Source organism: Lissotriton helveticus, chromosome 2_1 (genome assembly GCF_964261635.1).
Source record: "Lissotriton helveticus chromosome 2_1, aLisHel1.1, whole genome shotgun sequence".
Taxonomy (NCBI): domain Eukaryota; kingdom Metazoa; phylum Chordata; class Amphibia; order Caudata; family Salamandridae; genus Lissotriton; species Lissotriton helveticus.
This window is the reverse complement of record NC_136059.1, coordinates 1,504,912,843-1,504,929,844: the sequence shown is the minus strand read 5'-3', so window position 1 is coordinate 1,504,929,844 and position 17,002 is coordinate 1,504,912,843. Positions and strand designations below refer to the sequence as shown.

The 17,002-nt window shown below is 44.0% G+C and overlaps 1 protein-coding gene across 2 annotated transcripts in view; it reads left to right on the top strand.

Annotated features, from left to right (window-relative positions):
- NAAA (N-acylethanolamine acid amidase) overlaps positions 1–16,496 on the top strand; it is a 389,727-nt gene extending 373,231 nt beyond the window's left edge. For both annotated transcript variants that reach the window (XM_078676390.1, XM_078676391.1), the window contains exons 11-12: positions 11,670–13,221; positions 13,619–16,496. Coding sequence is in view for 1 of the 2 variants with exons in the window: in XM_078676391.1 (XP_078532517.1) it covers positions 11,670–11,673 (4 nt within the window). In the remaining variant the exon portion in view is untranslated. The remainder of the gene's footprint in view (positions 1–11,669; positions 13,222–13,618) is intronic.
- The last annotated feature ends 506 nt before the right edge of the window (positions 16,497–17,002 follow it).

Below are 17,002 nucleotides of genomic sequence, written 5' to 3'. Positions count from 1 at the left end.
GTGATGTTTTCATGAAAGGTGATCACTGGGTTCTTCTAACCATTGTCCACTCAGGACAAAGCTGTCACCAAGGGCAGGTGGGACCATGAAAGTGCTTCGGCCTCGAGTGGGGCAGAGTTTGGTACTTTTGCCGAGAGTTGTGTCCCCACATTCGATTCCATTAATCCTTATCTCATCCAGCCTTTGATATCTTGAAGCAATTGGCTGAGAATTGCGAATTGTAGCCCTATATATTTATTAACAATTTGTTAGTAGAGTTGTGTAAGAATTCAGTTGTGTCCCATGTTTGTGTATTCTGATTAGTAGAATGAGGGTCTTTAGGTTGCACCTAACGAAGAGAAAGCCGCAATAGGAACAGACTATACTCTGGTAGATATTGTTTTACAAACAATGTTGTGATGAAGAATCGTGCGGTGTTTCAACGCCACTCAAGGGATTTATTCAATTGGTGGATACAAAGCGTCAATGCACATGTGAAGAACATGACGTCATCAGTCTTCAAGGCGGTATGAATTGTATCCCTGATGTAACTGGGAAGACCCAAGTATCTGGGAAATAACTGGATTGATTGTATGGTGTGACTTCTGGTGAAAGTTATCTGCACCCACATTGTCTCACCACAAGAAAGAAACCGAGAGAGTGGTAGACATTCTCCAAAAGTCAGACATCTGGTTGTACCATAGAACCCAAGCAGTTCTTTGGTTTTGATGCCCCTGTTCCCTCGTTGTGCTTGCTTTTATGCCCCTGTTCCCTCGTTGTGCTTGCTTTTTTGCCCTCTGTTCCCTCGTTGTGCTTGCTTTTCTACCCCCTGTTCCCTTGTTGTGCTTGCTTTTCTGCCCCCTGTTCCCTCGTTGTGCTTGCTTTTCTGGCCTCTGTTCCCTCGTTGTGAGCGTTTTTTCTGGCCTCTGTTCCCTCGTTGTGAGCGTTTTTTCTGACCTCTGTTCCCTCGTTGTGAGCGTTTTTTCTGGTCTCTGATCCCTCGTTGTGAGCGTTTTTTCTGGCCTCTGTTCCCTGTGTGTGTGTGTGGCTCTCTGTGTGTGTGTGGCTCTGTGTATGTGTGTGGGGCTGTGTGTGTGGGGGGGGCTGTGTGTGTGTGTGTGTGTGGGGCTGTGTGTGTGTGTGTGTGGGGCTGTGTGTGTGTGGGGCTGTGTGTGTATGTGTGGGGCTGTGTGTGTGTGGCTATGTGTGTGTGTGTTGCTGTGTGTGTGTTGGGCTCTGTCTGTGTGTGTGGCTCTGTGTCTGTGTGTGTGGCTCTGTCTGTCTGTGTGTGTAGCTCTGTCTGTGGCTCCGTCTGTGTGGCACTGTGTGTGTGTGTGTGGCTCTGTGTGGTTGCTTTTTTGTAGGTGGCTCTATGTGTGGGTGGCTCTGTCTATGTGAGGGTGGCTCTGTGTGTGTGTAGGTGGGTCTGTGTGGGTGGCTCTGTGTGTGTGTAGGTGGCTCTGTGTGGGTGGCTCTGTGTGTGTGTGGGTGGCTCTATGTGAATGACTGTGTGGGTGGCTCTGTGTGGGTGGCTCTGTATGTGTGTGTGGGTGGTTTTGTGTGTGTGGCTCTGTGTGGGTGCAAATGCAATAGGTCTGGCATTTGCGAGCGATTAAGCTATTGGTATTGTAAATGACAATGCCATTTATTTATGTTTTAAAAACCAAAACATAAATAAAAATAATGTCATGAGCAATGCCAGTAGCTCTAACTTTAATAATGCCGAGACCATTGCATTGTAAATGCTTGTTCTCTTTAAGGCATTGATTATGATAACCATGGATACAGATGCAAAATATATTTCACCTGCTAAAGTCTGATTACTGGACGTTTGAAATTTAAGAAGAGCAAAAATGATCACCTACTCTAAGCTAAGCCTTTCAAAATGGAGCATGGCGAATTGGTGCTTTCTGGGTATTTTCTGCTCCAACATTCGGCATATTTGACCTACCAATATGTACATGGGAATATAGAAGAGGTGTGGACTTTATCACACCCGCTGCTGGGTATTGTAAACTTAGCGCTACTCATAATTCCCTCACCTGGTCACAGATATTTTGTCAAAGCCTTAGGCTTCAGGCATTAGGAAAAAGCCATTAAGTTGTTTAATGGCTAGTTTTAACTGAGCAAAAACTCTTTAAAAATTCAGGAAAAGAATCGAGACAAAAGTGAACATGTTGGCTGTAAATACTTTCAGCTTGGAACTTGCTTTCAAAAATGAAATGCACCTAACTGTGGCGATTTTAATGTCTCTCCGTCAGGTGCATGAAATAGCCTGGGCTGGTGCTGCACTGGCCACACTTAAGCGAGTGGCAGTTCAATACAATCATCTACCTTCCCCAAAGCCGGTTTTCTTTTCATGTTTTTTTTTTTTACAGTGCAGGAGCTGCTTCCCTTTGTATGTCCCATCAACACTAATTGCTGCATTCGCACAACAGCGAGGGATCCATGGGTGTGAAAGTAGCCCTGCCCAAGGCTGCAGCACTTTAGAAATGACCTCCCGTGACAACTAACAATGGATCGGGCTGGGGGGAGGGGGGGGAGACGAGATGATGAACACAGAAGGAAGGGGAGGGAGGGATGTAAAAAGGTGAGGTGACAGCTGAAGTTAGGATTGGCACTTTTTTTCAGTTAAAAGTACCAGATATTTGTTCAGTTGTTCAGTTCTGAAATCAGAGCTTAAAAATGGCATTTTAGCACAGATTACTGCAGAGTTCAAAATCTGCTATATTTCTTGTTAACTTTCATTATCGTTTAAAAAAAATATATATATATATACGTGAAACGTAGGGCGGGCTGCATTGTCACTCCTGCCCCCTCGTTAGTGTTGCCTCCAAATGTGGGGCTGAAGCGGTGTTTGGGGACTAGAGGAAGCACTGGAAAACACCATTTACAGGACATTGGCTATTTACGAGCACCTTCAGTCATCAAGCACGCCGCGATTCCATTTGGGCATAAACTTTACCCCGCAGCACCTACCTGGGCGAATGGTGCATCCTGGGACTTGCAGTCAGCACAGACTGCAAGTCGGTGAGCATGATCGAAATGAAGGGGCGGAGCGGATCCCCGCCAATGGGGAGGTTGCTGGATGGTCATAAGCAAGGTGCCCCTTGGCCTCCTGAGTACTAGGCATCTGATGAAGGCCGGACAGGCTGAAATGCATTGTGCCAAATTTCAATAAAGGAGCTTCTGAAAAGTCCCCCGTGAGGCCTCAGCTCTTTCTTTCGGAGGAGGTTGTGGAGATATATATATATATATATATATTCACTGAAAAAACCATAGGTTTCACACACGTTATAGTTAGGAATTAGCATGTAGAAAACCTTGCAAATTCACTGAAAAAACCATAGGTTTCACATCAGTTATAGTTAGCTGGACAATTTACGCATACAAAAGCATTGAAATTCCCACGTTATAGTTAGTTGTACTCACTATAACTGGCACACCCGCAATGCACTGCTGATGACGTCACATATTACAACACTCATGACATGGTCAGTGACATCACTCATGACATCACTGATGACATCTCATCAGCTAGAAGCTATACTTATTTCCTCCTGAGGCGGAAGCGGGGAGACGCTAGGATTGCTATTTTAAAACTGTCTTTTGTTTGTGTATTGACTGTGTTTTTATTTGCCTACCTCCCGCTCCTGGGCTCTTCATAATCCTCATTGACATCTTGGGCATTCCCGCGCAGCAGACTACATAGCTGCAGCGGGCTACACCTTTTTGCCGTCATCCCCTTGAGGCCACTGGCTACGCCCACCGTCTATCGGCCACGCCCCCCCGCCGAAGGCTTTTTAAATCGCGCTGATTGCGAGCGCCAGCTAGAAGCTATACTTATTTCCTCCTGAGGCGGAAGCCGGGAGACGCTAGGATTGCTATTTTAAAACTGTCTTTTGTTTGTGTATTGACTGTGTTTTTATTTGCCTACCTCCCGCTCCTGGGCTCTTCATAATCGTCATTGACATCTTGGGCATTCCCGCGCAGCAGACTAAATAGCTGCAGCGGGCTACACATTTTTGCCGTCATCCCCTTGAGGCCACTGGCTACGCCCACCGTCTATCGGCCACGCCCCCTCCCTGCCTCTCTCCCTACAAACAATGTGCCTTTTCCGTTCGCGCAGCGGACGGGCGCAGCGGGCGCGCCGTCAGCGCGCCTAAGGCGCGCCAAAGGCAAGCCCGGCTGCGCCTGTCCGCGACCGACAGGGACCAAGGGCCACGGAGCCTGCCCCAGCCATCACTTACACCTCAGCTCAACCACTTTCCTTAAACTCGGTCCGCTCCATTTCTCCGTCCCTGTCCACACATATTGCAGCCTTGGGCATTCCTGCTCCTTCCATTCCCTTGTCTGAACCTGTATTGCAATCGTCCTGGTCACAGACTCCCCCTCTCCCTGTCTCCCTCTCTTCCTCTCCTCCTACTATGGCCACTGCCTGCCTGCTAAATACTAGATCAGCAGGCAAGCACCAGTACGAGCTCTTTAACCTATTGGACACCGATGCTCCAGACTTCTTGCTCCTCACGGAGACCTGGTTGGCCACTGACTCTCTCCCTGATTTGTTGTCCGCCCTCCCCAACTCGTATTATGCCCTTAGGGTGGACCGTCCTGCTGGTAAAGCCGGTGGGGGAGTGGCGATGATTATCCGCTCCCATTTGCAGTTTCAGCTTCTCCCCCATTCTCCCATACCTGGCATAGATTTTTTGGTTGCTCGCTCAGTCAACCTCCTAGCTCCTATCACAATAGTGCTAATGTATCGTCCCCCTCAGAATATGCCCAGTTTTGTGCCCATCTTACAAGAACTACTGGCCACACTCGTGGTTAATAACTCCTCAGTGCTCCTTCTTGGAGATTTCAATTATTGGCCAGGTGATCCTAAAGAGGACCCGTCCTCAAAAGATTTTTCAGCTACTCTCCAATGTCTCAACTTTCTCCCTCACCTCCACTCCCCCACCCATATTCACGGCCATACCTTAGATCAGGTGTGGTCAGCCAATTGCACTATTTTTTCCCCTACAGCTGTCCCCTGTACCTGGTCTGATCATTTTCTGGTTTCATTTTTCATTGATCTTGTAGCCCAAAAAAAAACCCTTTTATCTAAAAATATCACAGCTCGCAATTGGAATCGGGTTGATCTCAACCTTCTCCGTTTCTCTTTAACTGCTTCTCTTCCTGATCTAGGGACTTTCTCTCTTGATCTTCAATTAGACGCAGTGAATCAGTGGCTGTCCTCCGCCTGTGATTGCGTTGCCCCCCTTAGAAAAGTCAAGATCTGCCGCCCGCATGACGCCCAAAAATGGTTCACAGATGACTTAAAAACTCTTAAATTGGATCTTAGACGATCTGAACGCCATTGGAGACGCAATTACTGCCCTTCTTTGCTAGCCAAATACAAGCTTCTTTTGCTGAACTACAAGAAGGCTATCCTCTCGGCCAAAACTACATATTACTCGGAGAGAATATCCTTATCAGCAAATAAACCCAAGGACATTTTTTCAATAGTCCGTAACCTTGTTGCTTCGGACAGAGTCAACTCCAATCCTGTCCCCACTCAAGCTCTCTGCTTGTCTCTTAACGACTTCTTTCTAGAGAAGATCGTAAAGATCAAATCCAATATTCCTCCAACAATTTCACCTTCTCTCTCCCCTCCTTTCCCCCTGTTGCCTCCGCCCCCGCTGCTCTTTGAACAGTTCCCTCCCATCTCTCTAAATACCTTTCTGGCTCTTCTCCGGAAAGTAAAGTCAGGCTCTCCGGCTGACTGTGCTCCAGCTCACATTTTAAGGGAGCTTCTTACTCATTGTCCTGACCCTTTCCTATCTCTCCTTAACTCTTCTATTTCCTCAGGCTTAGTTCCGCAATTTTTCAAAGCTGCAATAGTTCGCCCCATTCTTAAAAAGCCTGGTGCAGACCCTTCCCTTCCTTCCAATTTCAGACCTATCTCCCTTCTCCCCTACCTTGGGAAGATACTGGAGAGCTACACCACTTCCTGTCTCTCCGCCTTTATTGAGGATAACCATCTCTTGGCCTCCCACCAAGCGGGTTTCCGCCCAGTTCACTCTACAGAGTCAGTGGTCCTGTCCGTCCTAGACGAGCTCAAGAGTAAGGCGGACTCCAACCTGCCTCAAGCCTTGGTGCTCCTTGATTTGTCCGCTGCGTTTGACACGGTCGACCATTCCATCCTTCTCGACCGTGTCGGCGCGGCGGGCGTTCGGGGCACCGCTCTCTCTTGGCTCGCCTCCTTTTTAAACGGGCGGACACAGGCTGTCCATCTCTCTGGCCATATTGCACCTACCCGCCTGGTTCCCTGTGGGGTCCCCCAAGGTTCTTCCCTGTCCCCTCTTCTTTTTAATCTTTATATTCGCCCCCTTATTCTTTCTCTCCTTGACATGGGGGTCTCCGTATATAACTATGCGGATGACCTCCAGCTTGTCTTCGACCTCTCCTCCCCCCTGCACTCTCTACCTAAATTTCATTCCACTCTTGCTTTCAGCTCGGAGTGGATGAACAGCAACCAACTTAAGCTCAATCTGGACAAGACGGAGTTGGTCCTGACCGGTCATTCCACCTCCCCTTGGTCGTCAGCCTTCTGGCCCTCCACCTTTGGCCCTCCGCCCATACCAGCGGCTTCTGCAAAGACCTTGGGCATTAAAGTTAGTGGGGACCTCACCATGCATGCCCAGATTGGCTCTGTTGTCTCCTCATGTTTCCTTTCCCTCCGTATTATTCGGAAAGTGTCCCGCTTCTTTTCTACCGAAGCCCTTAAACTGATCATGCTTGCAAAGATTCTGTCCCGTCTTGATTACGGGAACAGTCTCTACGCGGGCATTCCGGCTTACGAACTCCGCCGATTGCAAGCCATTCAGAACCAGGCTGCCCGAATTGTTCACCGCTTGCCCAAATCTTCTCACATTACGCCTGTCCTGAAATCTCTTCATTGGCTTCCCATCTGCCAAAGATCTCTTTTTAAAATGGGATGCTTGGCCTTTCTGGCCCGCACTCGTATTGCCCCAGCGTTCATTAATTCACTCATCAGCCCCTATACTCCTATTCGTGCCCTCCGTTCTTCCAACCAATTTCTTCTTAATGTCCCCCGATTTCGCAAATCCAAAATAGGAGGTACCAGGTTTTCGGTACTAGCCCCCCACCTCTGGAACAGCCTCCCCCTCTCAATTAGATCTATCCCAACTTTTCTTCAATTTCGTAAAGCCCTTAAGACACATTTATTTTCCATAGCGTACTCCGGCTGATCTCCTCCTGGCAGCTGTTATCCTTCTCTTTAGCTTCTATCCTCAGCGCCAGGAAGCCGCTTGGTCGCAGTGCGCTTTTATTAAGAATTTTCTTCATTTCATTTCATTTCAATTTGGTTACAGTGCCTTAACTCTACTGATATAGTTATATAAAGTATTTGAAAAAATGTGTGCATATTAATTTTTAAGAACTAAATACTTGATAAAGCTAGTTTTATATTATGTATTACTAAAAACGATAAATGAAAGTGATTATTATTTTCTGCAATTTACAGCAAGAAATTTCTAAATAAAATGGATCACAATGAAGAGACCGTTGAAATTTCTTTTGAATTTTCCAATACATTTATTGAGATTGTAAATGTCCCAGATATTGACAGCACCAATAATGAAGAAGTTTCTCTTGGAGGAGATGACATGAGGGATTTTTTTGATCAGTCTCTTGACGGCGAATTTATCGAATGTTTGGAGACCGTAGAGTTCCAGGAATCATCTTTGCAGACTTTTCATGAGGAGATTCCTGATGATGTGATTGAAGAGGAAATTCCTGATGAGGACATGTTACAAGTTCTTTTAAATTATGAAAATTCAGAACAATAAATTAATATTTAGAAATTAAAAATTGTTTGAGATATTATTCATTTTTATTTCTAATTTATGAGGTAGTAGCGAAGTGATTGTTGTATAAAGTGAGACTTATAGTATAGAGTGCAACAATTTTATGTTACATAGTAAGTTTACTCATAGTTACTTCCCTTCTCCCACTATATTTTCTCCAATGTGTATTTGACATCTCTTCTTCATCTCCTGCCTCCTTTCTCTCACTGTCTGTCTCTGATGCACCCTATCGCCGCCATTTTGTGTAGTTTCAGAAGAGAGTGAAATGTAATAGTTCAGAACATGAAAAGGGGGCAGGGTAGAGTGCCCCTGACCCTCTAGGCCTTCTCAGGGGGTCCCAAAAGGATCTGTTTCTGCTTTCCTGAGAGACTATGGTATGGGTTCCATATACCACAATAACTTGCGTTACTACATGCAAGATATCTACAGAGGAGACGGTGTACATTTCTCAGATGAGGGGAATAGAATCTTTCTGTTGAATTTTAGACTCTGCTTCGGTACCTACTTGTAGGTACTTAAATCACCCACGTAACACAACAGCTGTTTTTTAGAGCTTCCCTACCTCTAAGCACTCCAAATTCTTATTTTACACTATTTTTTTACACTGTTTTTCCCTGTGCTACGCTCAGGGTACGCGTACCTGGAAGCGTACATGGGAACGCATCCAGCGCTTACCCCGCGAATTAAAAAAAAAAATAGTTTTTGGGCCCTTCAGAGTCCTTCTAGGCCCCCCTCAGAAAACCTAGGGGGTCAGGGGGTGTCTACCCTGCCCCCTTTTAATCATTTCCCCCTTTTTTTTACACCTCTTGTGTCTCGATTCTACCGAAACACAAGATGGCGGACTCTCCGGACTGTTTGGAATGTTGACAGACACCCGAGAGCCAATCAGCTTTTGCTCGCACACTTCCGTGGCGCGCTGGGTGTGCTTACCGGTACGCGTACCCCTAAGCGCTCGGAGCGCGCATATAGATATATCAATTGTTTTTAAGTTAATTTTCGTAAAAACCACTGGAGCAATTTTCACCAAATATAGCAAAGGGACTTCTCCGTACCAGTCCCTACAATTTTGCAAAGTTTGGTGTAATTCCATTCAGCGGTTCGGGCTGTAGCCGTGTCTGAACGTCCTTTGGAAATTAACATGGGGAAAACACGTTTTGGGGCCCCCCTTTTTTCTCGGCCCCCGCATGACGAATCCCCCCGAAACTTTAAGGAAAGGAGCGGAGCGGAGCTGGCCTAAATTTTGGAAAATTACACGCAAATTCCTCAACCGGCGCAAAAGTTATTCCCAATAGAATGTTGCGGATTTCCTATGGAAACAAGGTCCTAACTATAACTACCTATTGGTGACCGCCAGTAGGTAATATATATATATATATCAGAAATTAATGATCCCATCACTTCCCAGGCGGGCGAAATGAAATCAACGGACCCAGGGGATTTGGTAGGTAGTTGTTTATTGAATCTTTCCTCTGTTATGCGTTTCGAGCACCAAGTGCCCTTGCTCACACCATATATATATATATATATTTAAAGCTCCAAAATCCAAAGGATATTAACTCCAAAAGGAATGCAGCACACGCAGGGGTGGTTCCAACCAAGATGTTTATTGTTGGAACGCTCACAGCAACAAGACGCCTTGTTGCTGTGAGCGTTCCAACAATAAACATCTTGGTTGGAACCACCCCTGCGTGTGCTGCATTCCTTTTGGAGTTAATATCCTTTGGATTTTGGAGCTTTAATTACGTTTGCGGGCACACCCCCGCTTTGTGTGCACCCGCTCGTGTGTGCAGTTGGCTGGTGTTTGGGAGCTGCTATATATATATATATATATATATATATATATACATACGGAAATATTTTTGCACTTTTGAAGTGATTGAATGATTTATGATTTTATTTGCTGTTATATATCATATGAGGTATCATCATGTCTTGCCCTTAGGCCCGCCCACTCGACACACCTCTAGCTCATTTAAATGAGTACCTGCACTTATTTTTTCCCATTTAAAGCACTGGCCAAGAGGTCTTATAGGCGAGTCCTACTGGCTTTGCTAATGCTTGCTTTAAATTGTCAACTATTGTTTGTAGCATGTGGTGGTGGTGGTGGGGGACAGAGTTACTATAGGGGAGAATAACCGCGGTATGTCCTGAATTGTGTAGCCTCCCCTTGAATCCTATCAGCGATAGTGCTGCTAAGTCTAGCAGGTTGTTCCTCTCTGCCCACTACATAAGTGCCATGCATCTGTAATGTATTTACTCGCAGTTATAATTTGTTGGATTGATGAGAGAAAGCTCGAGCAACTGCGTCCAAACTATTGTAGTAATATCCCAAGTGCAGAGAAGACAGGGCAGTGCTCTGTTGAATGAAACAAGGTAAATCAGCAGTCTCAATAGCTTTATTTTTTTTCAGTAGAAGGAAAGTTACCAGAATTTGAAAAACGATCGGTGCTGACACGAAATGGTTCTCACTGTATCTGCTGGTGACTGTGGCAAAAGGCCGTGCAATGTAACAACTCAACTTAATTAGGTAGTTATGGTAGATTAGTGATGTCATGTAAGTAGTGAGACCACAACTAGCTTCTGATATAGAAGAATTTAGTGGCAGATGTACAAACATTAAAATTACCGATTTCGAACTACGATTCTCTTCGAATCACAGTTAGTAAATAGGTAGTCATTAAGTTTCATTTGGGGAATGTGTGGGTCGCAAATCCACCTACCTTATGAATATTAATGAGGCAAGTAGCAGTTTGCGGCACATTAAGACTCAGCCTTCACAGGGATAGTGGCCTATGGTGGCCTGCTAAGGTCAGCAGACCACCTTGTCTGTGATTGCTTCTTAATAAAGCAATGTTTTTAATGCAGCCCATTTTCCTTCAAAGAAAATGGGATGCACTCAAAAAGAAAGAATGAAACCATGAAGTTTCATTTTTAAGAGTAGGCAGTGGTCAGAAACGGTCTGATTCTGCGAATCGGGCTGTTTACCACAGGGAAAATGCTTTGTACATCTGGCCTTGGCTACAAGTTTTATGTAGATACAGCATCCTTTAATGTGCATAGGCCAGTGTTTGTCAAACTCTACTAATGATCTGTGCTTTATGTTTAATTATATAAATAACTTGAATCAACATTTAAAAAAATCATGAATGCCACTATCAACACCTGTGCTAGTTGCAGCCGCGGTCGGTAATGGGTGTACCTGAAGGGCGGTGACGTGGGGAGGGGGAGGGGCAGGGTGGGGGGTAGTAATCTATGGATTACGGAGCTTTACAGATAAGTAAACATTTAAATAAATAAAACGAATTTCGTTACGCGCACTGCATCCCCAAATGCGATGCAGTGCACACAACGAAATTCGTTTTATTTATTTAAATGTTTACTTACCTGTAAAGCTCCGTAATCCATAGACTACTACCCCCCACCCTGCCCCTCCCCCTCCCCACGTCACCCCCTGCATGTACACCCATTACCGACCGCGGCTGGCTAGTTGACAATGGAAACTTAGGAAGTGGGGGAAAGGCGAGCAGCAGTTAGACCATCCTCCATTGCCCATGAAATGGGTTTTGCCAATGAAACTCTTCCTATCCAGGCAAATTCCCATTTTTACCAGCACAGAGAGCCTTCATAGTAACAATACAAATTCTTTGTGTAGAAGGATACTTAATTAAGATGAAACAGGAATGGGCAGTTATGGTGTCACTGACATCATCTTCTGACTATATGTGTTTTTTAATATAGAGTGCCCTTGATTGCTGCTCCCTCTGTCTCTGAGTAGGAATGTCAGACATTCTCTCTATTGATTGTTTTCCTTTTTTGTTGCAGGTGAAAAGACTGGCACCCTTTCGATGATCATTCCAAAACTTTGTAGACGATTGGCAAGGTCTCTCTGAGTGGAGATGAGGATTAGTCACATTTCCAAATCCTGGATTCTTTTTGAATGGTGTTTTCATTTACACGCCTTGGACTAACTGTGACACAAACTTTCCTTTTAAGGTCCAGCTGGATTTGGAAAACATTTCAAAATACAATTTCATTTTAGAAAGGCATCTTCGTTTTTCGAAAAAAGATTTATACTTTCACTCTTTTACAAACAACACTCGAATAATGCAAAGCCTGATTTTTTTTCCTTTGGCTGAATTACTCTTTAAGATTGTTGTCGATACCCGCAAAAACATATCTGTCAGATTTATGGAAATTGATTGGGATGTTAGCCTTTAGATCTGAACTAAATTCTGCATATTGTTGATGGTCATTCTTGCTGAACCATTTCCTTATTGTTATGTAAACCAGTGCACCACATTTATGCCTAATAGTATCTGAGCAACAACTATCCACAACTGACGTCTTTGTACAGTAAGTGTCAATGCAAAAGGCACAGGAATTATAATAGGTGAAGACAACCCCAGAAGTGGGACCTGAGTAATATTGATTGTTGAAACTGCCTGACTTGGAATAGCTGTCTGAATATGTAACACCAAACTTGGCACATTTTTCAGCAAGGGCAAGTTTTGGATTACTTATTTCTGTTTTTAATTATGAGAATGATTTAAGAAGGTAAAGCATGATTACTTGGATAGTCCTTTCCGTTACAGGGCCACAGCCCATTGTGACAGTCAGTTGGACCTTCCGTAAAAACATGCATAGTATTATCTTGGAGACCGCACCAATATAATAAAAAAAACTGAATTGCATGAAAATTAATCCGTAATTGAAAATATAAGGTTTTGTTTCTCAAAACATTTTTTATTGTGAAGAACACATGATCGGGACAAATAACATTATTACATAAACCATTAAGTCTCAAATTCATAAATATCTAGTGATCCTGATACATAAATATGGCTATAAATACTCCACAAATATTGCACAGCTTTAAAACTCCCCAAGAAAACGAAAAAAGACATTTGAGTGACCTAAATATATAATTAATATGGAAAATTTTGGATTTGCGACAAAAACATATACACTTGTTAAGGAAGTAATTCGAAATAAGTGACTACTTAGCCTGCATCACGCCTGTTTCTATAAACAGGCTTTGGACTGAACACGAAATAATAAAGAGTTCCACGTGGTATCAGAGGGTTGGCTGAGGTGCTACATAGCAATACCTTTACTGTACTTATTTGCCTACGAGGTTGTTTGCTGATATTGTAATATAACCACAGTCATGAGTCCAGTTGTACCGCAGCTACTTACTTTTAAATTGATATGTTTCAGAAGGGAGAGGATGTGGTCCGTCGGCTAGATTACCGACTTTGGTGCTGGAAACCAGGGTTCGAGCCTTGGGGTCGTGTCCACATCCTGTGATTCTGGGCAAATGACTTAATCTCCCCATGCCTGAATGTGTAAAGTAACCGGTGCTTAGGCACGGCCCGTGCAGGGCGTTATACCGGGGCGGTGACATCAGGCGGGGGAGGGTCAGGGTGGGGGGTTGTAAAATGCGGGATATGGACCATTACAGGTAAGTACCGATAAAAATAAATAAAACGAATTGTGTTGCCCGCACTGCATCACATTTGGCGATGCAGCGCAGGTAACGAAATTCGTTATTTTTTTTCGGTACTTACCTGTAATGGTCCATATCCCGCATTTTACAACCCCCCACCCTGACCCTCCCCCGCCTGACGTCACAGCCCCGGTATAACGCCCTGCACGGGCCGTGCCTTCCGGTGCTCATATAAAGCACTCTAATACCTTCGGATCGAGTTCGCGCTATATAAATCTGCAAAAAAAAGTAACCACTGGCAGTCTTCGTGTAGCAGCACTAGCAGCATTTCAAGGCAGGTTCACAGACAGTGAGTGGCTCGGGAAACGGGGTGCCAGCACACTGCTTTTCCTTTCATATTGTGTATGCTGCTCACATAGTTCTGGTAACAATGTCTTTTTAACAAGTCATTTCAAGTCCCTATGTTAGGTTTAGCTCACTGCTAATAGGCTATTTGCTTGTGAAATGCTATTTCTGCCTTCTCACCCACTGGGCTGTTTAACCTTCAAGCATAAAGGCAGAAACTCAGGAACAACATATGTTTTGTATTTCGCAAGTGCAAGTCTGTCAAGTGTACTGTGACATATTAGCCATTCCTTGCTGTTCAGCCCACATCATTTCGCATTGTGGGCTTGTGTTACTGCCTTAACACTCTCTTAAGGGGCTGAAAGTCCCAGAATTCAAAGTGTTGTTGGCTAAAATGCTAGAGATGGCTGATGGTGTTATACATGACATGGAGACACTTGAGGGGTATGTTTTAAAATGTTACAAAGTCATCTAGTCCATTTTAAAATCTGTTGAACACACAAATCCAAAAGTAAAACATGCTCACATATTTTGTAAGAGTTTACTCTCCTTCATGTCATACATTATTGCAAGCATTGCCTTTACAAATTAGTTTGTGTTTAATGTTTTGGAAAGTTTTATACCAAACAATACAACACAACAAAGATACAACACAAAAAGCAGTAGCACATATTTGGCTAACACCTAGAATAATTAAAGGGCAGGTGGCAATAGCAGGAGGAACATCACACAACTCTCTTACACTAGGGTTGCATCTGACCAGTATTTTTATACCCCGACCTGTACAAAAATTAAAAAATCACCTAAAGCTGGTATTTTTCCCATTATCTTTACATACTTTAAACAGTAAATTTACAATGAAAACACTCTAAAGTGTGTTGTGGGGCTGCCTTAATGATACCTGGCTGATAATTAAAGTAAACTAAGACAGAAAGACCAAGTCGAAAATGAACGCCGATGATTTTATATAAAATCCTATTTAGGTGCCATGTCAGAACCTTTGCAGATTCTTAAAATGTGAACACATGGCTGGTATTTTTCTCTGGGAAAGGTGCAACCCTATTTCACAGATACAGGTCATGTACAACACGGGTAGTTAACACACTTAACAAGGTAGTGAGAGGCCTTATCAGAATTTTGTGCACTCTTCATAAACATACAAGACACCTGGAAGAAATAGTCCAACATCTAATGGAATTATTATATATTCATGTACTCAGACAGGATGCTGACCCCATCTACCTAATGTGGTATGGTTCATCAGTGGGTCCCACATCTACCCCTGTAAACATCCCAGAGTACTACACATTGTAGAGTCAACTAGTTATGTCACCATTAATGCTCCCTTCTTGTTAAACCTCAGACCTATATTAATATTGTGTGCGGGTAAGCTAATAATGTTCTTACTGGTGAATCCCTGCCATAAGATTAAAAATAGTTTTTAGAGCAGTGGACCCTGCCTCACTTTTACATCAACATGTTTGGCGCTTGAACAGACAGTGGTCGTTTGGGGGACAGGAAATACTTCAGGACTGCAGGCATTTCACATCAAATATCTCCAGAAAATCCCAATTTATAGGGTATGCTGTGTAAGTGCATTTTATATATCATTTTTTCCTTCATAAGCAGAGGAAATAACTTCATTTAGCAGTGGAAAAAACACCCTTTCTCATAAAACAGGTACACCTTGGGCAAAAATACCTCATGATTTCCACCACTGGTCGGCAAATATAAGTAGGACAGCAGCAGTACAAGTTTTCCCCATCACAGGACACATACAAATCAGGCAGCAGCAGTGCTGTGCAAATATTCTTTCCTCACAGAATTGGTGCAGGGGGCAGTAGCAAAGCAATCTTCCTACTCTCATATAATGCAGCAAGTGCAAGCTTCAAATCCCAGCAGAACAGTTCTAGCAGGGCAGACTGGTACACTTTTTCTTCACTCATAGAACAAGTACAATTGAGCCATGAGTGACGTGTCAGTTAGAGATAGATCTCTGAAGCAGGTGTGTAACACACTCGAGTGAATATGTGAGTTGTGAGACCATTTTCACATAGGTAATATTCCATGTCAACATCCTGAAGATCCCAATTTTTCCAATCTGAACAATTTTTCCATATATTAAGACGTAGCTGGTAAATTGTAGGTCTCTGTTATTTGGAGCGGCAAGTCACAGCCTAAGTAACTATGCTCAATACAGGCACACAAGTGGCAACATCTTCAGGTGCAACCATAGCCTCAGTGCTGAACATGTTCACAATGTTGAGGGATACCAGTGTCAAAAACTAACCACAAAATGCTTTGAAATATTGTCTGAGGAATGTTTATTATTGCTATATGTCCTGTGCAGCTAGACCAGATTATTTGGGCTTAAACACAGATGGGTAAAACCAAATACATGCACTTTAAATGATGACATTTTTAAAATATGTAGGTAGCAGATGTGTGTGGGTTTTTGTAGGACTGCCGAGTACACTTAAGGAGACATGATCATTAGGAAGACATACGTTAGTGTGTCATTATTTAGACAGAATTGTGTTTTCACATTCTCTCCATTCTACCTCAATTACTTAAATCAAATAAGAATAGAACCCTTTCCACATACTACCTATTGTTTGTCGAATGTTTGAAAATCAGAGTTACATTTGTTGTACAAGTTGTTTTTCACGAGATGTTATGTATGCTGTAAAGATGGATTACTATATTATACTGCAAAATAATACAAGTTATAAAATGATTGCCAGTATAATGAATTTTAGTTATTCTCCTGCTTCTGGTGCTATTATAAATGCTATTGTAAATTTTGTTTCTACATTGCTCTTCAATAATAACATTTTAATAAACACTTGAATTCTGAATTTGCCTTTTCTTTCAGTTCAAAGTAAAACTGAATTAGGGGTCCCTCTTACTCTCTGCTTCACTCCCCCGCTGGTTGGAGCCCGGGGGGAGAGCCATCATCAATCTGCCTACCTGCACTCGGCGCGTAGCCGCCAACGTCACCCGCTCGCGCCAGGAGGCGCTATTAAATCTGCTGCGGGCTTCCGCAGCATGGGTCCCGCTTACTCTCTGCTTCACTCCCCCGCTGGTTGGAGACCGGTAGGAGAGCCATCATCAACCTGCCTGTCTGCACTGCGGCACATAGCCGCCAGCATCACGGTTCATGCCAGGAGGTGCTATTAACCCCTTGGTTGCGGGGCACATTCCCCTGCTTTGCTGGGGAAGGGGGGGGCGCGAACAGCACCCCGGTGCTCATGACGAGCTCAGCTCGTCATGAGCCACGGTTCTCGTGTGCTCATGACGAGCCACGCCCGTTTAATGGAACGCTCAGCACAACAGGGGAATTAGCCCTGCATGTGAGCATTCC